At 35.7% G+C, this 24,054-nt stretch overlaps 1 protein-coding gene across 2 annotated transcripts in view; it reads right to left on the reverse strand.

The window, feature by feature from the left end:
• Positions 1–14,149, reverse strand: part of SARM1_1 (Sterile alpha and TIR motif-containing protein 1) — a 33,631-nt gene extending 19,482 nt beyond the window's left edge. Inside the window, exons 1-5 of one of the 2 annotated variants that reach the window (XM_051216364.1) lie at positions 14,097–14,149; positions 9,885–10,210; positions 9,686–9,834; positions 6,508–7,202; positions 3,033–3,407 (exon numbers count right to left, since the gene is read on the reverse strand). In XM_051216364.1, the coding sequence (XP_051073781.1) occupies positions 3,033–3,407; positions 6,508–7,202; positions 9,686–9,834; positions 9,885–10,042 (1,377 nt within the window). In that variant the 5' untranslated portion in view covers positions 10,043–10,210; positions 14,097–14,149. Of the gene's footprint in view, positions 1–3,032; positions 3,408–6,507; positions 7,203–9,685; positions 9,835–9,884; positions 10,211–14,096 lie in introns of those variants that run through there. The other variant, XM_051216365.1, reaches the window with a different exon arrangement.
• Positions 14,150–24,054: the final 9,905 nt, after the last annotated feature.

The following is a 24,054-nucleotide window of genomic DNA, read 5'->3' on the forward strand; positions in this document are numbered from 1 at the left end:
CTGACTAATTATTTTAGTGTTCAAAAGGAATTTATGAAGGTTGTTACAAATTGATGACACAACCATAGTTCACCGACAAGAAGTAATCAATTCTAATTAAAAACAATAATTGTTGCTTGAAGAGATATATAAAAACTTTCATCAAACATCAATATTTTACATTACGGCACTACACTAAGGTATGTTACTTCTTACTTACTTCCGCCTGTTACTCCCAATGGAGCATAGGCCGCTGACCAGCATTCTCCAACCCACTCTATCCTGGGCCTTCTTTTCTAGTTCCATCCAATTCTTGTTCATTTTTCTCATGTCTATCTCCATTTCTCGGCGTAATGTGTTCTTTGGTCTTCCTCTTTTCCTTTCGCCTTGAGGATTCCATGTGAGGGCTTGTCTTATGACGCAGTTGGGTGCTTTCCTCAATGTGTGTCCTATCCACTTCCAGCGCTTCTTCCTGATTTCTTCCTCCACTGGGATTTGGTTTGTTCTCTCCCACAGTACGTTGTTGCTAATAGTGTCCGGCCAATGGATCTGAAGTATTTTGCGTAGACAATTGTTAATAAACACCTGTATTTTCTGGATGATGGCTTTCGTAGTTCTCCAGGTTTCTGCCCCATACAGTAGAACTGTCTTGACATTTGTATTGAAAATCCTGACCTTGGTGTTGGTTGACAGTTGCTTTGAGTTCCAGATGTTCCTCAGTTGTAAATATGCTGCTCTTGCTTTGCCGATCCGCGCCATCACATCTGCATCAGATCCACCCTGTTCGTCAATGATGCTGCCCAAATACGTAAAGGTTTTTACATCTTCCAAATCTTCTCGGTCAATTGTGATTGGATTGGTGCATTCTGTGTTATATCGGAGAATCCTGCTTTTCCCTTTGTGTATATTGAGACCTATTGCTGCTGAGGCTGCTGCCACACTGTTCGTCTTCTCCTGCATTTGTTGTTGCGTTTGGGATAAAAGGGCCAGATCATCTGCGAAGTCTAGATCATCCAACTGCATCTTAGATGTCCATTGTATCCCGCGCTTCCCTTCAGACGTTGACGTCTTCATGATCCAGTCGATCACCAGGAGAAAGAGAAAGGGGGAGAGTAAGCAACATTGCCTAACACCGGTCTTCACTTCGAACGACTTTGTCAACTGTCCTCCATGCACAATTTTGCAGTGTAATCCATCATATGAGTTCTGTATGATATTGACTATCTTCTGAGGCACGCCGTAGTGTCGAAGAAGTTTCCATAGTGTTGTTCTGTCCACGCTATCAAATGCCTTTTCGTAGTCAATGAAGTTGATGTAGAGTGATGAATTCCATTCAATTGATTGTTCCACAATGATCCGTAGAGTTGCGATTTGGTCTGTACACGATCTATCCTTACGGAATCCTGCCCGCTGGCCACGAAGTTGGGCGTCTACGCAGTCCTTCATCCTGTTTAACAATACCCTGTTGAAGACTTTTCCCGGTATTGAGAGAAGAGTGATGCCCCTGTAGTTATCACACTTGCTGAGATCGCCTTTCTTCGGTATTTTGATCAGAAGTCCTTCTTTCCAGTCTGTTGGTACTTGTTCCTCACCCCAAATCTTATTGAAGAGAATGTGGAGTATCCTTGCAGTTGCCGCTACGTCTACTTTTATTGCCTCTGCTGGAATGTTGTCCGGTCCTGCTGCTTTGCCACTCTTGATTTGTCTGATGGCCATGCTGATTTCTTCAATTGTTGGTGGGCCAACATTGATTGGGAGGTCCGTGGGTGCTGCTTCGATGTTGGGTGGGTTCAGTGGAGCTGGTCGATTCAAGAGTTCTTCGAAGTGTTCCACCCACCTGTTTTGTTGCTCTTCAATGTTGGTGATTACCTCGCCTTCCTTGCTTTTCACTGGTCGTTCTGATTTGCGGCGATTTCCAGAGAGTTTCTTTGTCGTGTCATACGATTGTCTCATGTTTCCTTCTCTTGCAGCCTTTTCCGCCGCCGTTGCTAAATCTTCCACATATTTACGTTTGTCGGTTCTGATGCTCCTCTTCACTTGTTTGTTTACTTCTGTGTATTCAGCTTGTGCCTTGGCTTTTTCTGCTCTTGTTCGACATTTTGTTCCACATTTTTCGTAGGCTTTTAAAGCGAAGCTGGGTTAATGAATGCACTAATTATTATGAGATATAACTTACTTTTATGGTAAATGATACATAACAAAACAATTTCACAGAATAAACGACGGTTGTATTCTCAAATTTTTAATCAATGGAAAAAACTAAAGTTTTTATAACTTAATGAAGTATTTTTTGTATCTTACGTAGATTAACTGATATGTTTAAATTGATATAACAATGATCTATAAAAAATAATAAACATTTTATTAGAAATGTTCTTAATATAAAACGTATTTTATCATTAATGTAGATTAGTAAAACCCTTGAAACTATTTTCAACTTTCTACAGCTGAAAATTTACAAATATACCCGAATTCAGTTAATAGGAAATGGATGACAGACCCATAATATCCACTATTATCGTTAGAAATAGCATTACTGTAATATGCGCATTCTAGTCGATATTCTGTATAAATACCGGGTCATTTAATTTTTAAGTGGTATATATTCATCAGAATTTATTACTAATTTAGCCCTTAAGTAACTTTCAAATGGCTTATTTGTATTTGAAGAAATTATGAATTGAGGATGGATTCGTTTATATCAAATAAAGGCGTAACATATATTTACTCATACCCAAAAATTAACTTGCCAATTTCATCGCAAGTTTTCAAGAACGATTTCATTTATTGGTCATGATGCAATGATTTATTTTAAAAATAGAACGGTGTTAATTAATCTGTTTTGATAATATAAATTGTCAAAAGGCTTTATGCTCAACTATCCGTACTAACGTCTCTGAAATTGGTGACATTAAGTAATCATTATTCATAAAAAAAACTGATGAAATACATAATTAAAGTGCATATTAATTATGATACTATACATGTACATTTTGTTAGAAAGTTCCAGACAAAGTGACAATACGTGCAAATCGAACAAACATTTTAAATACCTGACTGAGTAGTCGTGCTGAGCCAATAACAACTCGTCTGCTAGCTTCATTATACTGATTGACCTTCGGAAGATTTAAGTCCGATGTTGTACTGGAAAGTAATTTCACAGGTTTTCCATCTACATTATCTGTAGATTCTGTAAATAGTTCACTTGTTTCTGGATCATCGTAGTGAGAATATTGCTCATGGATATTCTGAGTAAAATCAGTAATAGGCGCTTCCGAAGTAGACTCAATAGGTTTGATAAGTCTTGATGCAATTGTTTCTAAAAGACCATCAGGTTTTATAAGATCGGCAGTTAAAACATTCAAATCAGCCTGATTTTCACATGCTTGACGTGCTTTATTTAACCAATATTCACAGTTGGTTATGGTCTAAAAAGTACAAAGAAAGTTAAGGTATCTTGATCATGTAATTGGATTGTTTGTTAAGAAACATATTTCTTCGTGAGAATGAAAACATGTAGCTTCGACCAAAATTGTTAGTCTATGCTTCGTGCGTGTTATTAGTCATAAAAATAATTTATCTGGAACTTACATTTGCCTACGCCTTATATGAAAATATATATGAATGACCGAACTGATCGATAAATAGAGCATTTTAGTTAACAAATGAATAAACAAGGAATCGTAGTTCTGGAACTAACGTTAAATAACTTTTATTGTGATAATTAATAGAGTTGTAGTAAATGTACTAAATTCTATGGAATAACAAAACAATCGAAGTAGTCAAACTCTGAGGTTGCTGCAGTATAAGCTTTGATGATTAAAGTAATTTTTCATGTACTCAAAAACCAAGTCAGTCTATCAGTTGTCCAGTAGAGGAAACACCACTAAAAAGAGGAAACAAATCAAACCCCTATTTATATTGAGCATTAATTTGGATAAAGTAAGAGGAAATTGAAAGTACTGAAGAAATGAATTTGTTTAATCGATGGAAAACGATCATTTTAATTATGAGACACCAAAAATTATTTATAGATTCCCATCTATATAGATTCTTTGAGTTAATCGATAAGCAACCTTTTGAAAACGTGCTATGAATATCGATTTCAGACTTATCTTTCAAGACATTATAAATGTGTGATATTATGTTTGTATTTAGGATATATATACCTCGAACGACGGCTTAGAAATGTATATCTGTTTATGAAAGTATGAATATACAACTCAGCAGTTTAATTCATGCCGTTACAGAGCTGAAATGAACAAACATCTAGTGCTGGATAAATACGCTAATTGCCGGTAACTGATAATGAATGTTTGCGAAGCATGTCAAACACGTAGCAGAAGAAATTAATAAGAGTTAGGTACCAAGCGAAAGCTGGTTAATCAGTTAGTGAGATCGGAAACATTCATTAATCGATAATGATAAAACTCGTTGCACAAACGTTAACCTTTGTATGCTTTTTGGCTAGAATGAGAGTAGACTGATTAATTAGTGGTTGATGACAATGTAGACGCATTTGTTTTTTATATTCACCTAAAAGTTGAGTTTCATATTATTTCAGTCTTTTGGATTACATTTTCTCTATTTAATTATCCACTGAAGTTGATATTATTACGTTGACATTTATGACTGTCATATTTCTATTATCTTACAGAAATTAATTGCGATGAATCGAACAGATGCACATTTATGTAAGAGCCTAAGTTATTACTGACTGGTTGGTGTACTATATATACATGCAAGGATGTCATTAGTTTATTATTTTAAATTTTCGTTCAACTGTATTTTAGTTGGTAACTTTATATTTTACGACAAATTTGGAGAAATAATCATCTTGTTGAGATAAATGAATTTTGGCAGAAATGATTAATTATTCAATCATTTTTAATTTCGTATCACAGATCAAATAAATTCTAAAGATACAATGTACTGAATTATATAAAACTTAAAAAGAAAGTAGGTACCTTAATTCAATGAGCTGTAAGGTGTAATTTTTACAGTCTACGATTTCTGATGAATAAATTAACAGAGAATGTAGACGTGAATGATGCCAGGTGTCGACATAATAAACATTTTTAACTAAAACATTTTATTTTATCAAATCATAAATAGTGATTTCTTTCATTAATGTCAATAGTTCGATCACTTCACATATGATCAACATTAAACCTGTTTTTTAAATGACATCGTGATATCACAGAAAAAAAGGTTGGTGTCCATTTCTAGACTTGTTTCATCACATGGGGTTATTAAAGAGATATCTTAATACCACCTATATTCACAGGTTGATCATATATTTCAATGACGGCTAGTAGAATAATCGAACTTCTGTACCAAACATGATATTGATAAATTATCTACCCAGAGGTGTGCATTTACGCTTTCATACTTAGTGATTTCACGTATGATATTTTCACGTAAAAAGTGAATAAAATAACATGGAAAAGCAATTTAAATCTATCTTTAAACACCTGATTCACTTAAATTTCATAACCTTTGTCAGATAAGTTAATTTGTGTGTATCATAAAATGAATTAGAGGGTTTACAAAAAAAAATACGGAATTCAACTGTTAACTTACTGCAAGAATCAAGCTAAAAATCTAATAACTCTATGAATAGCATTGATTTATATCTTGTGTAGTGCACGAAGTTGTCACATCGTATCACATAAACCTAACTAAAACATTTGATCAGTCGTATAAAACTTGAAAATTATTGATCAATAATGTTCTTTCCTACCCAGATTAAATCATTAGATTTACTCCAACTTAGCCTTTTACATTATTATTGTACTTTGATGAAGGAATTAGTAGTTTTACAGAATTAAAAAATGAAAATATAATTTAGCAGAATTTTAATTCGAAATGTTTTTTTAGAAAAGTACTGTCTAATTTTAATATTCAGACAGATACATTTTATCTTTTTCAAATTTTCAATCATCAATGGTTGTAAACGATTTATAATATATACAATTCCATGATTATTGGTTTACCTAAATGTATTATTTACATAGAAATTATGTAAATATTATGAAAAGAAAAGTTAATAACATTAAGATCTGTAAATAAACACAATAAACAGTAATGTATTTTGTGAAGAGGTGGATATGTTTATCAAATATAAAACAACATGAAAAGTTACCTATTTTATTTGGCTTTTATGAAAATATTAGAACAATAGAATTTATTTTTAGCTTCGTTTAATATGATTTGGTTAATTTTTGTAAAGTAATATTAAAATCGATACTAAGCACTTAGTAACTAATATGGGTATATGAAATATATTACATTTAATTTTACTTTTCTAGACAATAGTAATGCAGTAATTATGTATCAAAAAAGAATTGAATGAACACCGCCAATAATGCTATTATAGGAATAATTATGATAAATAATTAAAAGAATGAAAACTACAGGATGACGTCTATACAAAGAGTGTACAACAGAAATTAATTTAGAATAGACTAAAATTAATTAATTTTATCTTGTATATTTCAATGTTTTATAATCAAATGCAAGCATTACCTTATATTCTTCATTTAAACGATTCATGTCTTTTTCGTTCCGTACAAGTACGGAATTGTTATCTTGTGGTATTGTAGTCATTGTTGTTATAATATTAGCAATATTGTCTGATGGCTGCACGATGGTCGATAATGATGAAGATGATGAAACAGTGAAGGGTGACAACGAAATATGTCTTAGTTTTTCCATTTCTGATATCATTTTTTGTTCAATCATTTGAAAATTGTGGTTACTTTTAGGATTAATATCATTAATAATTTTATTATCAACATTATCACTAGTATGATTGATAAATGTATCAAATCTATTATTAAGAACACTTGATAATGATGATGATGTCGTTGATTCTTTGATATATTCTTTTTTAATAGCTTTATTACCCATAATAATTGCGTCGTTATTTGTCAGATCAGATTGATGATCAGTAGTCTTTAAAACAAATTTAGAACTTGATGATACTGACTGATTTGCGTCAGATTTTGAACGATGCTGAACAGATAATAATCGAGTTGAATCAAGATTATAATCTCTTTGTTGCTGCTGTTCTTGAAACTGTCTCAATAAACGTGCACAGTCTATATTTTGAAATGGTGTAAATGGTGTTGACTGTGAACGATTCGTTCCATCTTTTCTCATTATTGGTGGTAAGTTGTGCTCTCGAAAATGCACACGATGCACCTGAACACGTGATGTTGCTAAACCAAACACAAATATGTAAATAAGATTAGAACTAACAACCAATCAAATTCTTTAGATTAAAATATTTTACTACCGCTAACAACACGTTAATGCCAACATCCTAACAAATAAGAAATTCCATACACATTTCTTCGTTAAACTTGAAAAGAGCAAGAACAACGGTGTAAGCAGAATAACCTAGATTCCTTCTATTTCATTTTATTCTCATTCAGTTGTTAAAAACATTTAATGCTCAAACATCATTACTATAAATGAAATTCAGAATGCTTCAATTGATAAAAATAAAGTTGGTCACTAGCTAGCAAAAATAAGTATGAGGATATTGATACAAGGAATCCTAATAAAGAATTGATAAGATGTTAAGATCAGATCACATTAAAAAAATGTTTAATATGATATCTAATTCTAGCATCTAAACTAGTCGGTTTTATTTTATTTGGATTATTAAAATCCTTGTTACACTATTTACGAACTAGTTTGTAATTAGCTAACCTTATAAGTCTTTTTATCAAAGACAAAGCAGCTACATGGGTCGAACAGAAATGATGGTATGCCTTAAATTTTTTGAACATGTTCCAAAAAGCTTCAGAACAACAGAGAGAACGACTTTAAACAGTGAAATTTCTAGACATTTCTTGAATAAAGGACATCAGGTCGATACCTTCAATTATTCAAGGTGATTAACAAACAGAGAAGCTTCAGTCTTCGGAAGTTCGCTGAAGCCGCTGCTATCAGGCGTCGAAAACCTGACTTATGTGTTCAACAGTAGATGGCTATTAATCTTTCCTTGCCTTGGCGACAAACATTCCTTCATTGCATGTTAAGAAATTTTTAAAACTTTTATTTTATTACATCATTACGTCTTTTTATTTCGATTGTCTTTTTGATTAGTAATCTTATTTTATTAACTGAACTTTACTCATCCTACTCTTATTAGCGTTCACTCATTACGTAATCACTTATTTCTAGTCCATTGGACCCTCGTTACAATTAATTCTGTAGGATGTTCTTTTACATAAGGTATGTATTTGCAATATTACGTCTATTAAATTCATTTACACCCTTGCTGTACTGTGTCGTCAAAATAACTTCCGACTAAAATATTTCATGTAAGTAATTTAAACCCATTCTGTAATTATGACTTATAAAAATCACAGGTTGCAAGCAGCCGATGAGAACAAACTGAAATAAAATGGTCAGTATGAGGTTGTGGAGATTGTTAAGGTCTTGATTGAGATCATGAATCGATTGATGCTAAACCACCACTGAAAACCTGGAAGCGCTGGATGGCCATTTCGTCCAAGTATGGGACTCCTCAGTAGTGCGCATCCACGATCACGTTCGCGGGTTTAGAACCCAGGACATTCGCTCCCGAGAACAAACGCCTAAGCTCTAGACCACTGAGCTAGTCTGCTGAAATATCTGTTGAAGACGATATGGGGAACCATGTGTATGAAATAAATTTTAAAAAAAGGATATCGCTTTAACGTTACAGTTTTGCAATTTCGTAAAATAATAGTCTGGTTCGTGGTGCACAAAGCACTATCAAATATGAATAAGAACCAGTTTGTGGGTTAATATTTGTTCACTTACTAGACAAAATTTTGAATCAGTCACTTTAAGTTCCTCAAAGTACAGTAGAAATTACGGTTGCTAGCTAAATACCAATTTGTATTCTAAAAGAGTAAAAACCACTCATCGCGAATTCAACTTTCGTTTAGCTTGATAATAAGAACTTGTTTAAATCATTCCAGACCTAGTCACTTGTTATTATTGTTGCAAAATATTCTGAAAACCATTATCATTCAAAGTGTAATTAATCTTAAGCTACTTTTTTCCTCTATTACCTTCTGATACTCAGATATCTTCAAGGGATTTTATTTTATGAAATCATGTGCTCACTAGTAACCAGCTTCAAAATTCAAATCCTGGAATTCTAGTGAAAAACCGAGGCAAGTGGAGTTAAATCCGCGTCGAGAGTGAGGCATTTATCCATAAAATTCAATGGACGAGTGTTTTGTCATATCACGGATTAATTAAAGTTGGGCATTAATGCCATCGGACACGGGCTCAGTGATCTAGACGTTAAGCAATCGCACGCGTAATCAGGGACCCTGGGTTTGATTTCTATGCGCAAAGCCACAGATAAACACTGTCGAGGAGTCTCATACTAGGAAAAACGGCAATTCAGCGCTTCCAGTTTTCAATGATGGTCTAGCTAAGATCAGTATTATTTAAACTTTGTAAACCTAAACAAACGTACAACTCTTTCAGTTAGTTTATTCTATTCAAGTCAAAAAGTGTCTCTTGTGATGTATTAGAATTTGTTATGTGCACACTAAATAGCATTACATGTTCTTTTACGGAAAAAACGCGAAAACTAATAAGAAGCGGGGATTTAAATAGGTCGTAAAACACTAGTAACTCAAGGTTTCGGGATGTACGTTACAACAGCGTAAAACATTCTATATTAATTTACCAGATCCACTTGACACTTTTTCTAATTTTCGTACTTCGTAGCTGCGTTGTGATCTGTCTAATCCACAACTAGGTGTTACGGAGGCTTCCACAGCTTCTGGTAAGTCCCAATAAACTCGTGCTTGTTCTGAAACATTTCCAGATGTGTCGCTAAAATAGAAACCACGGATTAGTTGTAAAAATTTTAAATGTCACATTACCACTCGTCGATCGGAAGCTGCCCGTCAAGAAAAAAGCTTGCATCACTAGTTGAACGCTTCCAGTTAGAGTTCTCATCTTCTGTAGAAGAGTAATTGGAGTAATCAAAAATGTGTTCACGAAGTTCGTCATGTTTCGATGAACTACTGTGTAAGTTCATCCTGTATAGTGATGGAAGGTTGTAACAATAGCAGTATCACAAGCCTAAAGCTTTTTCAGTAGCAGATCAGGTTAAAAAATGTAATGAACAATGAAAGTTTTCGTAGTTTTTTTGCAAAATCATTAGAATCAAATGAAATGATATTTTATTACACAAGTAATTTTGTGCCTGAAAATAAAAATTTTGAACACGTCAGTAAATTTATAATATTTTAATGTACTAAATTATTCGATTATAAATTTTCCGGCGAATCTCGTGTAGTGAATACACTATCTTTAGGTTAAAATTATCCGTTGTGATGAAAACTGAATTCTCAAGAAAAGACATTGATAAATTAAAAATCGAGGAGAGTTTTCACAAACCAAAATATTCGTAATGTTTTTACAAGTATTAAAAATAATTTTACTACGAAAAAATTCTTAAGGCTAAATGGATAGTTTTATTTATTTAAACACGTAAACAATGATACAAGAAGGCACCAAATATATTCGCCAAACTTTGTCATTCGATTTGTATGTGAGCTGGAATACTGCCAGGGTGCCCAAAGCGATAGTAACATCAGTGTTCAAGTTATTATACATTTAGTAAATTAAAAGTAGAGTACGATATAAGTATTCCAGCTAGTGTTATATGGACTAAGAACGCGCTGCGCAGATTACTGTTTAATTTGAACGTGACTAGACAAAAATACTTATGTAATACGAATAAGCTCTATATTTTGGTGGTTTCGGATTGACTTTTACTCACTTCATCAAACCTTAAAAGGTGGATAAACATTGAAGAGTTTATTCGCTGATACTACTGATGACCACACAATCGAAGATCCTCAATTTATAAAGAAATCAGACTTAACTTTGATGGCTAGTCATCAAAGATGTAGTTTTTAAGAAGCCAGGTTTGAACGTTTTTCCTAACTTTCTAATTTCAAAACTTTTCGAACAGGTTTTGGTCAGAGTTTCGATGGAACTTGATCACAGAAAAGTCGTTGTGTTTATGCACTTACTCTGCACGTCACATCAGTGCAACAGTTAACCTATTCAAGAGTACTAAAAGTTCGTATTCATTAGTTTGTTTATTTATACTCTCTCGTTAACTAAAGATATTCCTGCTCAACAGGTCGTGAACAGTATAAAACTGATAGGAACTCAGACTTTAAAAAACTGAATCGCAGACAGCGCTTGAGCTATGTTGCATTACATCCTCACTTATTTGTTAGCACTTTATTCTTTAAATGAAGTTCATCCAGTTTTATATCCTTTTGCATTCCGATTGATAGGATAGTAATACTTACAAGAGCTGAGGGTATTTTTCAACAACGCATAGAAGAAAAAAACATCCTACTGAAATCGTTCAGCGATTTCTTTTACTACTATTAGGAAAAGTAGGATTTACCAAGATAAATGAATTAAACGCAGTTATTTCCCTTCCCAGGTAGTAAAACTTAACGTGAGTAGACAATATTGAGCTCCCGATACAAAAAGACATTTTAATACATTAGAAATAGTAATTCCTTGTGATCTAAGCTGACCACAAGTAAGTTAACTTATAAAAAGGAAGTGTTTGAAGCTGTTAATTTAACAGTGTTAATAAGATTGTTTCCAACAGAGCCTCTCCGAAATACAGTAAAAAAATGACAACATTTTCAAAGCTAGTAAAGCATTCAAAGTTGATGGGTAAGACTCTTTTGCAGTTAAAGGATTGTTTGATATCAGCCATCCTTCTTGCTTTACTTTAACCTGAAGCCACCTAACATGTCAGATACCACTGAACTTTTGTAGCCAATGTATTGTTTCATTACAAAAGATTTCTGACAAATCTATGGGGTACATTTAGAAACGTACTTGCTTCCCTTTCTAAATGTGCTCATACACTAACTACTAAGTTTTCATTACTTAAAAAGCATTTCTGGGAGGAATAAATCTCCCCCTGGTTCCAAATCATGCTTGATTTGCACAACTTCAAAATTAAATCATTCGGTACGAAGCGTTGGATAAAGCGTTATTTCATGAGTCAATAACGTTTACTGGTTTTTTTTAGTCTATGAAATCAGTAAAAGAGAAAAAACTCACTTAACCTATCAGTGAGGTTCGGTCATCAAGTTCCAAAAAAATTTCTATTTGGTTATTGTTTTAAAATTCAAACTACAATCTTCACTACCCTTAATTTGCAGTCATGTGTCTAAGCAAGTAACGAATATGGGAGTGATATGAACCAGCAGTATCGCTACAATACTGTTTCTGAGGAGAATCTGCTCGGTAAAATTCCCTTTTATTTCCCCAGTTTTTTGTTGAGTTCAAATATAGAAACTGCTTATGACATCAAGAATTATTGTGTATGCTTAGTGGCCAATAACGAGGATGTGTTAGCAAAAGCCAGATTGAACCTCCGGAAAGCAAGTATACGAAGTGCTTAGAAAGAACAGTGGTAATTTTCCTCGCTGAGTTAGTATTATTATTTTGATCATAAATTACGCATCAAAACTACTGTTTTCACTTTAGTCGAATTTATTTCACTTAAAGTATTCGCCAAGAGTATCGTTTTTTCAAAAGCAATTTATCGGCCGTACTTTGGAGTATGTTGGATTTTTCACACTTGTCTGGACATTTGGGTCTAACAGTTTTTCACTTTTTTTCTGGTCATCAGTTACTTTTGTCTTTGGATATTGTTTGTGTCTAGTTCCTTTCTGAAAACCTCCGATCGATGACTTAACGGTACAAAAAAACCAATTAGAACTCTATGGTCAATACGTAGGGCCTTTAACTATGACGACGCTAAAACCTTTTTGACTTTGTATACAGTACCGTGCGTCCTAAACTCAAGTACAGCATACAAGTGGCTGGTCCTTGTCTAAAAAGAGACAGCGAGCCATTGGAAAAGGTTCAAAAAACCTCGAATAAGTTGATTCCTGAGGTAACAAAGCTCCCGTATAATGCTCGACTGGCTAAGCTAAACCTATTTCCATTGTCACATCGAAGAATCAGTAGCAACTTGACCATAGTTTCCAAATTACATAATGATAAATTTGCATTAGATGTGCTCTCGTTTTTCTTTATTTCCAAAGTGCAAAATTTACGAGGACAACATTATTGGTTCACAACCCCAAAACAAACTACTTGTCAGTTGACTATCGACTTTCCCATCCAATCATCAACAAATGTAATTCACCATATCAACACGTGATTGAAGCTCAATCTATCTACGCTTTCAAAAGGAAGTTGGATCAACTGAAAGACCACCATTACCAGGAATAACCGAGGCCACCTAGCCTCCCATCCTTTCCAAACTGCAACTGCAACCAGATGACCTCATGTTCAGAACTTTTGACGAACTAAACAGTAAGTGATTAGTCTGCCCTTCAATTACATGGATAACTTAGACTATATGCACTACATTCCTAAAAATACTACAAAACCAAGATTATTAGTAGAATATAAGTATGTAGTTTATGTCGCTCATTCGCATAACTAAGAGTAGAGTTCCAGCTGTTTCAAGGTGGCAAAAACTGTAGGTTAAACTCGTAGGTTTAACTTGCGATAATTAGCGCTGAAAACAGTACGCAACTAACACAGTATTTCTTATGGACTTTGGTATGAAATAATCACGTACATCAGCACAATACTAACATACGTAACCTCGTCAACGTTGACAAATAATCCAGATCAGAATTTTTACAACATAAAAACAAAACTTCATTGAAGATCAAAATATTTAGATGAACCCCACCTAAAGTAAACACAACGGAGGAATAATTATACTAATGGAAGTCGACCACTCCAAAACATATTGTTTATTGGATCTTTGATAAAAGAGATAGGCAAATTCAAATGACTAAGTATGAACTGAGATATTTTCGGATAGCTTTTAGCAAGAATAATGCTCACGCCAAAAACTAAATACATCATTATAAGTCATGAGATTTGATCATTTTAAATCAAGTTTGTCGTTTAATAGGCCGCAGTTATACTTCACCCCGCCATAAAAGCTCATGAGCAATAGTAAAATATCATTTGTGAGTAAAAACGTAGATTATAGTCTAAACACGACTTAAACTAACTCCAAACACCCAGAAACTCCAAACATTTTCAATGTTGCCACCATTGAACAAAAGGCAAACTTCTCTTCAGTTCAATGCTGGACATGTGTATTGAATAATTCAATGTTAGTATTGCGAAATTATGAAAATGGAAGGTTCTAAAATTCTTCGCTCTCAATGATTAGCTTTTAAAGACGAAAATAATTACTGTGAATATATAATCACGCGCATATATTTAAGAATTTAGGATACGTTTATTTCCAGATCTATTTAAATTAATAGAACGTATATCATGCTTACTAAGAATGTAAGAAACTTTGACGGAATAATATATTTTGTCGAGTTGTTCCTCATGGTTATCAAATTTTCAACTACAAAATAATTTCCAGTTATCTAAACGTTTATGTGGTGTTATATCTAATAATTCAAATTATTCTAATGTTTCGGAAGACATATAAGAAACTCCGCTTGGTTATTTTTCGTGTATAAGTCTGCTCAGCTACCTATTAAGCTCTAGGTGATGAGAAAAAATGATTAGGGTTTCAGTTGTTTGTTGCCAGGTATTAGGTTTAGTACTTGAAAAATAACGATGGTCGACTAATCTAATGTAATTTCACGCGTCCTGTGGTCATATCAGCAAAACCATACACACTTGACATTTTTCTGAGATTTTCATTAATAAAAGTATGTCATCTTATGACATTAAAGCTGTTGAATCTTATTTAGCCCTAGTTACATCCGTTCGTTCAAATTTCATATACTCCGTCTGAGACAGAGTAATACATAACAGAAGCATGGAGATTATAAATTGCTTGTTGACTTTACAGGTGATGTGAAAATCGGTCATTTTGGTTGCGCAATATTTATTCATAGTTGGTTACGATTTAATGTTATTTGACAAATCACTGTATCCTGTCTAGTTGTTCTTTGTAAATCACTAAACTTTGAACGTTGTGTTAGTGATCTGTAATGCAAAATCAGGACAGCTTGTTGAACCTAACTGATGGTGTCGCTAGAATTCTGAGAAACGGACCAATACTGGGGATAAATGTCTCTCTGTTATAACTATTCATACCTGATAATATATCTGATAACACAGCCGAAATTCTCTTATGTGGTAATGGCTATTTTGCACGCCCAAGTTGAGTTAAGATGCAGAATACTTAAAAGTACTTTCACTTTTTTCTATCTTATTTGAATGCTCATCTATTGGTGATTTACAGGTTAGTTACTGGATATTCTTATGAAGTACCAGTAGGTATACCAAATTCGACCACTTCTGCCAAGACTCTAGAATTTTCGAGGATGAAGTCTGTCTTCAAGTCAGCTTACTCCTGATATCTTCATTTGTTCGCAGCCACTTTTATTGAAGCTGGTTGGAAAAGGTGATTTTCAAATGCAACAAGAATATTATGCAGATCACACATTAATCTTTTCTACATTCTTTCAACACATTTCTACTCAGCCTAATCTCGTCTTTCTTTCCATTATTGACAACATACAACATTCTGAAACAACTCAATAAACCATTTTACTCACATTTTACTTTATGTCAGCAAGATATCTGAAGAACGTCATGGTTATGCAATACGTCAGACCTATTACTTGTATCAAAGGGTTGTGATTTGCATTTGCCAACTCGACCTACATCCGAATAAGAAGGACCACTTTTTTAGTCACGACGAACCAGTAACGTTACTCAAACAGCTAACGTGACAATATATGATCATTAGAATTTGAATTATAGTACGAACTAAGAATCCCAGAAATAACGCAATTGGATCAAGAAGTACACGATAAGCACGAGTGCATGTAATGTATTTGGAATTCGAAATCAAGCATTCAACAAGTACAAAGGAATCGTCAGTTCATTCAAACACCACAAGAAGTCACATCGTTGTCTACACTGACTGATCGTATCGTAACAATTAACAAGATGATACCTGGAGTTTCCATGGAACACATTTAGGTTAAAGATAGAGTAATATATTTGGTGTGAGTGATGTTTCACGTTAACTGGAAGCCCGGATACTGCGAAACTATTCGATCAAATTTAGACGAAAATTCTTGTTGAGTAAAGACAAGTTAAATTGAATTGAATGTTCCTGCGTTCTCTATTGTTAACCTTTTATTCGTGTCAATAGCTGAATATAAACCTTTTCAATAATTATATGCTCGGCCTCAAAGGTCATGTAGTTGTGGTCGACTGCTACTACATGATCACTAGTCTTGTTTTTCCATAAATAAAACAAGAGGTATCTACTAACACGAAATCTCCATTTAGATGACTACAAACTTGTTTTCCTTCTATGATATGCCTAGTAGCAATGGGTGGATCATGGAATTCCGAAGTTGCATTATTGATGGTGATGGCCTGTTTCCACAATGTAGAAACTTACAGGTCATTGGTGATCGAATATTATGTATGAATCATAGGTAGAACGTTTAGGCCCAATGTTATCCTAAAAGAAATTAAGTGCATTTTGTTACAGGGTCGAAACTGAAATTTTCAAATTTTTGAATGAAATGACAGATTAAGTGTTTACAATAGTTTCAGTTTCAGTTTCGGTTCCAGTTTGGAAAGGACAGGGGGCTTGATGGTCTGTGTTAGTCCTGACAATGGTGGTCTCTCAGTTGACCCAACGTTCTTTTGAAAGAGTCGACGGATGAAGCCTCAACCACGAGTTGAGGTGATGAATTCCACTCGTTGATGATTGGGTGGGAAAGTCGGTAGTCAGATGACAAGTGTGTCCCCGTAAATTTTCTGCTTCTGAAGACAATGAAAATGAAGGCATACCGAGTGCAAATCTATTACCAAGTAATTTGAAAACTGTGATCAAGTCACCTCTAGTTCTTCGCTATGACAACGGGAATAGGTATAGCTTGGCCAACTGAGCATCATACGGAAGCTTTGCTGTTCCGGGAATCAGATTAGTTGCTGTCCTCTGAACCTTTTCCAGAAGCTCACTGTCTTTTTTTAAGCAGGGGATAGCCGCTTGTATGCAATACCCAAGTTTAGTACGCACGAACGCTGTACACAAAGTAAAAAAAGTTTAAGCGTCGATATGAATGAAGGCCCTACGTATTGACCATAGGGTTCTAAAACCTTTCGCAGTTGTTGCACAGCAGTGTGAAGAAGTCCTTAAGTTTTGACTAACGACGAATCTTAAGTCATTGTGTGTCTGGACAACAGGTAGCTCAATGTTACTCATCGTGGATGTATTTGCACCTTGATGACTAATATGTATCACAGTACACTTGGAAGTAGTTATCAGCAACTGCCAGGTTTGAGACCATTCAGGTACTTTCTTCAGGACATTTTGGAGTTCTAAGCTATTATTCTTACATCGTATCGTTCTCCATATCTTGACATCGTCAGCATATAGCAAGACCGATGATGACAGGAGACGAAGACGGTCATTTACATACAATAGGAATAGCACCGGCCCAAAAGCTGTATCCTGGTGCACTCCACTAAGCACAGTTTCCTAGCTGAATAACTTTGAGTTCACCTTTACTCCTTGTTGGCGCGCAACTAGGACGTCTTTTATCCACATAAATAGATTGCCTCCGATCCCGACATTTCTTAGCTTATATAACGGCTGGTTGTGCGGAACTTTGTCAAAAACTTTGCTGAAATCAATGTAACTTTTGGCCCTTCATGAAACACTAATAAGTTAGTGAGACAGGCAAAACCTAATCTAAAACCGTGCTGCTTCTCCGAAAGGATCCGGTTTTCATCGAAGTACTTAAACAACTGCTTCCGAATAATCTCTTCCTAGGTTTTAACAACCACACTAGTTAGGCTGACGGGGCGTTAATTCTCAGGTTTGTGTTTCGTACCTGTTTTGAAGACAGGACTTACTATGGCGTTTTTCCATTCTTTCGGCAAACGACCCTGCGTAACGGATATGTTAAAGCATGTACCTAAAGGGCTTGCAACGAAGTCAGATAATTCCTTCAGTAGCCTAGGATGTAATTCATCGGGCCCCGTGGATTTACCTATGTCAAGCTTATTTAGTAGACGAAAGACATCGAGTTCTTTAATGGTCACGCTATCCAGTGTATGTGTGGGGGGATCTGTATGAGCTGATGGGAAGGGTGCTTCTATGGTATATACATTGCTGAAGTAGTTTGAGAACACTTGAGCCTTATCAAAGTCGTCCTCCACTAGTGACGCGGCAGTACTGTCTCCCCATAGAGCAGGAATATTTCCTCTTCTCTTTGTCCTTTGGTTTATATAAGGATACAAGCGTTTAGGACATTCTATGGATTCCTTAACAATCTTTTCTTCGTAAAACTTTCTAGACTTACGGAGGGTCGAGGCACAGGTATTCCGGACTTTTCTATACTGGGATTTAGTTTTATCAGTTCTCAGTAACCTAAATCTATCCCACATTTTTCTTCTCTTACGGAGAAGGATGCGAACCTCCCTACTGAACCATGGTGGGGAGTTTCTCGGCCCCCTTGGTGTAGTCCAAGGGATGTGGGGTGTGGTAACTTTCAAGTATGAATTTCGAAATGCGTCACAAGCCGTTTCAACTGAGGACTCCTGGTCTATTGTCCAATCTACTAACGATGCTGAGTGCATGATACCTGGTATATTTGCTTTACAGACGTTAGGTCTGGATTGGGCTGACGCGTGCTCGCGATTAACAGTTATATGGAAGTCGAAAGTTAAAACTGCGTGGCATGTAATGGAGGTTCGCAACGTCATCCACATAGTGAGTGAGTATCAGATCTAGTAAGGATGATTCAGTGTCCGGGTCGTACCTAGTCGCTTCTTTACATGTCGCACTAAAGCACATGTGATAACCGCATCAACTAGTTCCTGCTCGAAGGAATTTTCTGACGATTCAGTTCGCAGATTTTCCCAGTCTACCATAGGTGCATTAAAGTCCCCTAGGATTAGACATCGACCACTTTGTGACCAAATATTGAGACTGCTTAGCAGAACCTCATTTGCCTCACAGCTTGGACGGCGATGGACCAAACCAATCATCAGCTCTTGTCCCTTGCATTTCAAGCGACAACTAACTAGTTCACACGTTCCACTCTCACGGGAGACATTGTCGATAATGATGCGTGAGATAGAATTCCTAATGAATAGAACTACTCCCCCTTCTTTACGCTTTTGTATTCTGTCGGCCCTTATTAACGTAAATCCCTCGAAATCAAGTTCCATACTATCTATAAACTGTATCAGCCAGGTTTCTGTAACTGCGATTGTGTCTGGCTTTGTAGAGTCAATCTGCACACCTAGTTTCGATCACTTATTAAGTAAGTTTCGGGCATTAGTGTAACAGATTCGAAGCCCATTTAAGTGGCATCGGTATCATTCTCTGTCGAAGCCTTACAACCCGAAAATTTACAATTTCTATGTCCTTTCGCCAGCGTCTAACCTAAGTTGTAGTTCTTTATCGGCTTCCTGTCTTTTTACGCGGTCTTCCAACGGCAAGTGCTTACGGACCAAAACTCCTGAACCCTTTAATTTATGTCCATTCTGTGAAATTGAGTCGCGTTCATTCGAAGATTTGAGTACTACGTTAAGCAGTCTGGATTAATTAGGCTTCAAGTTCTCTAGACTACCTAGTCTGTACACCTCTGGCACGGTGTCTCCGGGGATATTATGAGGCATGAGTTGATTAAGTAGCTGCTTTATTAGCACAATGTCATGCTCAAAACGAGTTTTTGGTTCAGAGCTTTCACTCTTCTTGCTTCTATGAAGAATAACTGATCTGTCACTGTGATCAGCCTTCGATTTCTCGACTACTTTTGTGGGGACAGGATTTCCTTTGATATCGTTATGTTGTTTCTTCCTTACAACCTGTACCCGTTCGTCAACGCTGCCAGGAGAAGCAATCACAGTTGCGTCAAATATGCTGTGGATTCCAGAGGGTTGTCGACTGTTTGGAAGGTCAAGTTATGTTTCCCGCTAGAAACCGATCGAGCCTTGCGATTGCGGCTCCTAGGCGTTTCCTGCTGGATACCATTTAGAAGATGGGGAACAGAAGAAACTTCTTTTCTTGAGTTTTTGGTTAAGACAGACCTCTTTGAAGACTGTTTTTCCCCCTTTGGTCGGCGTGAGTCACCTATTTTCGAACTCACTTGGATTTGCTTCACACCGATTCACGTGTCGACAGAGCGAGTACTGTTCGATGTGTCCTGGCCACGCTTGCCAAAACACTTTTTTGCAGCATTTATCAATGAGATGGCCTCGGTTAGCAAGCTGTTTGCATTCGAACAACACTGTTGATAAAGCCATACGCAACCGTTTTTACTGAACCTTTTGAAAGCCACAGGCGTTAGATTCGTGCAAACCTCGTGGTACCGGCCTTTGTACTCATCGCACTGCATGCCGCTTTCAACGGGATAACGACAGCCTGGACGTTGGCAATAGCTTTTTTTGCACTCTCCAGTCATTAAACAGGGGTTTTTTAAATAAAGAACTATATGCAATAATACTCAGAGACAAAAATGATCTATGACCAAAAAAGGTGGAAAACTATAGGTTGTTAAAACCAAAAGTACTAACAGATACAACAGAAAAAAAGTACTCAAAAGTACCGAAGACAAACTTATTTAGAAACAGAAACGGTACTCTAATCGAATACTTTAACTGAAATAAATTTAATTAAAGTGAAAACAGTAGTTTTGATACGTAATAAACGATCAAAACAATAGAATTTACTCAGCGAGAAAAAATACCACTGTCCTTTTAATTAGCGCGCTGACAAAATGTGAAATGAATTATTCAAGGTTGATAAAAGGTCATTTGTTGATTATTGTTATTAGAACCACTAATCTTCTCTGAACCCTGAAGTTCATTATAACATGTAAAATCAGATAGGGTGCGGAATACATGCTCAAGGGGATTAGTTATGCTACACGAAATAGGCACACTTTCCGTGAATGGAATTCACTACACCGCAAACGTTTATCAAGCTTGAACTCAGTTTTGTGGGCTGGTTTTGAGTTGTTTGTAGAAATGTTACTGATACTTTCACAAAAATAAACGTATTTAGTGGCCCAATATCTGACTCCACTTGAATGGTTTCTGATTTCTGTCAAATAATTGCTGTCGAAATATACATCCTGACTATTCTTTTATATAATCACTGACTTAAATCGCGTTAGTGTACAACGGAACTTAATAAGTCAAATACGAGAATGAATTTCCAACACGTGTATTTCGTAAAACCATTTATCCAGACAAGCGATTGGAGAAACGAAGCGAAGAAAGCTAAGTGAAGAGAGCGAAGCGAGACGACGCGCGGTGGAGATGGCGTGTGAGCTAACTTGATTTAACCAAGCGTGAATCAATATTTATAGCCATATAAAAATAAGTTACAGACATGTAAGCAGTGCACACATATACGTGTACATAAAAACATTCAAGGTTGATAAACGAATAATCAACAAGGTCAAAATGTGACTCAAGAAGAATGAATAAATTGGCTTGTCCGGGAGCCAGAATAAGCTATGTGGACTTGACATAACAACTGACACTACATGCCACTATCAAATAAACAGAAATTTGCACGATGTGAGTGACTCTGATCAAAGTAACTAAACAATATATTGGAAATTTCCACTTCATGCAAATTGAGCTTGTCTACGGCCTCAAAACCAGTTCAGGCATCTTTGACATCATGAGAATTAAGGTATATTCATTTTGTGAATAGTCAAGAGAATTGTTTTTTATTTCATACAAACAAGGTGACAAAACTAAAATATTATCTACACAATGCTTATAATTCAATGACTTATGTATGGATACACTCCAGTTAACATTCATTTTGATTGGTCAGCAACTATCATGTTGCGAAATAAATAAGGACTAATTCTGTTCACGTAGGAAAGACAGATACTTTTCAACCCTGATAATGATAATATAGAAGTCGATGGAGTAACTTCATTTATATTGTCAACATTAATTTTATTGCCACGTCTTTTAAAATTAGAATTACTAATTACCTATAATTGTGAATTATTGAGTTAATATAATTTTAGTCCACCAAAATTATCTGGTGAGCCCAACGTTTACATTGTTTATGTGATACGCAGAAGGTCCCCAGTATTTATATGCATATAAATATTACTGTATATTAGAGTAAAGCCTGATGAGGGTCTAATCGAAAACAATATTGTTCGCTTATATATGTTGTTCTAAATTTACAATATGGGAATATTCCCGATTTTATTGGTCATCAATTTAGCGGGATATTAAGGTGAACGTTTTAGGCCAGTTTACAACTGCAGTAAGATCACGTTATTTAATCCACGTCCACGTGTTTAACAATCAGTAAAAGAGTACCAGGAGGGCTTTTGTGGGAATTGTAGTGATGTAAGTAGTTGAGATCATCAGTCAATTGAAGCTAGATCACCATGGAAAACCTGGGAGCACTTGACGGCCGTTTTGTCCTGTTGTGGTACTCCTCAGCAGTGCGCATCCATGCCCCCCGGGTCATGGGTCCTGGGGTTCAAATCCCGCGAGGCGAGGTCGTGGATGGGTACTGCTGAGGAGTTTCACAATAGGACGAAACGGCCGTCCGGTGCTTCCAGATTTCCTATGACAGTCTAGCTTCAATTCACTCATGATCCCAACTATTGAAATAAAAGAGTAATTTAAGAAATCGAAGAATAATGGAAACAAAAATTTGGAGTACACTCAGTATTCTTAGATATAAGCGCCAATGGAGCTTACGTCGTTTGTTACATATAAAAATTGATTCAGAAGTATTGCTTGTGCCCGAAAATGAAGTAACAGGAAAAGCCAATTTAATGCAGCCAGTTCTGAAATAGGATTCAACAAACTTGTACACAAATCTTGCAAGCTCTTTTTATATAACTGCCAATGATATTAATAATTACCCCTGTTCAGAATAAGTATGGGGAAAATGAACATGAGACCTAGTGATAAAAAACTATCTACTCATCCTACAGTTACAGACGGCTTGGAGTAACTGCACCGACATGTACTTGTAATTTTTGCTTAATAAAAGATGCTTTATTTATGGACTATTGAGTTATCATCCGCTTGTTTACATTTCCTACCTCGGTCATTGCGTGACAGACGTAGATGATAGTGGTGATAGATTTGACTGTGCGAAGCACTAGGTGGCATGTTGGTTACTTAAAAGGCGAATTGCTCTCTCTATGTCCCTGAATGATATGGATCTACTTGACTTCAAAGATAGATCAAAGTATAACTCAAAAGTACTCATTTTATGAACTTATGTTACAGTTATCAGTAGCCTTATTTCGTTTACAACTTAGTTGAGTAGTGTTCACTATTAGTTATTCAATAACTTGTCAGTTTACAAGTAGTGTCGAAACTAAAACCTAGTTATAAAGTCACATGCTGACGCCGTTACCAGCACAGCCATTGAAAACGAAAGAGCATTGGATAACTTCTTCTTATGATGTAGGACACCTTAGTAGTACATACTCAGAACGAAATAAGGAACTGAACTAGTGGCCTACAAGTCTGCTACCAAGTAGGACATCTTTGAACAATTAACCTGTAGCCTTCATTCCCTGGGTCTCAGATTTAAATCTCACGCCAGCTACTTTACCTTGAACAGGCTGATTGTATTGTTCGAGTTCATAAAACTATCTGTACTCAAATATCGAGAATGTAGATCTGTATTGACTAGATTAGTTGCCATGAAATTGAAAAAAAGTTTCTTTTGAAGATAACACATTTATGTATTTAATAACTTCAATAGTTGAGATCATGATTCAACTGAAGCCAGACCATCATGGAAAACCTGGAAGCGCTTGACGGACGTTTCGTCCTTATATGGGACTAGTCAGCAGTGCGCATCCGAAATCCAGCGTCGCGAGATTCGAACCGAGGATCTATCGGTCTCGCGAGCGAACGCCTAACGTCTAGACCACTGAGCCGGCATTCAGTGGTGTTAGTGTCTAACTTCAACTAATCCACGAAATTGAACGACACATCCATCACTCTCTT

Source organism: Schistosoma haematobium, chromosome 1 (genome assembly GCF_000699445.3).
Source record: "Schistosoma haematobium chromosome 1, whole genome shotgun sequence".
In the NCBI taxonomy this organism is placed as follows: domain Eukaryota; kingdom Metazoa; phylum Platyhelminthes; class Trematoda; order Strigeidida; family Schistosomatidae; genus Schistosoma; species Schistosoma haematobium.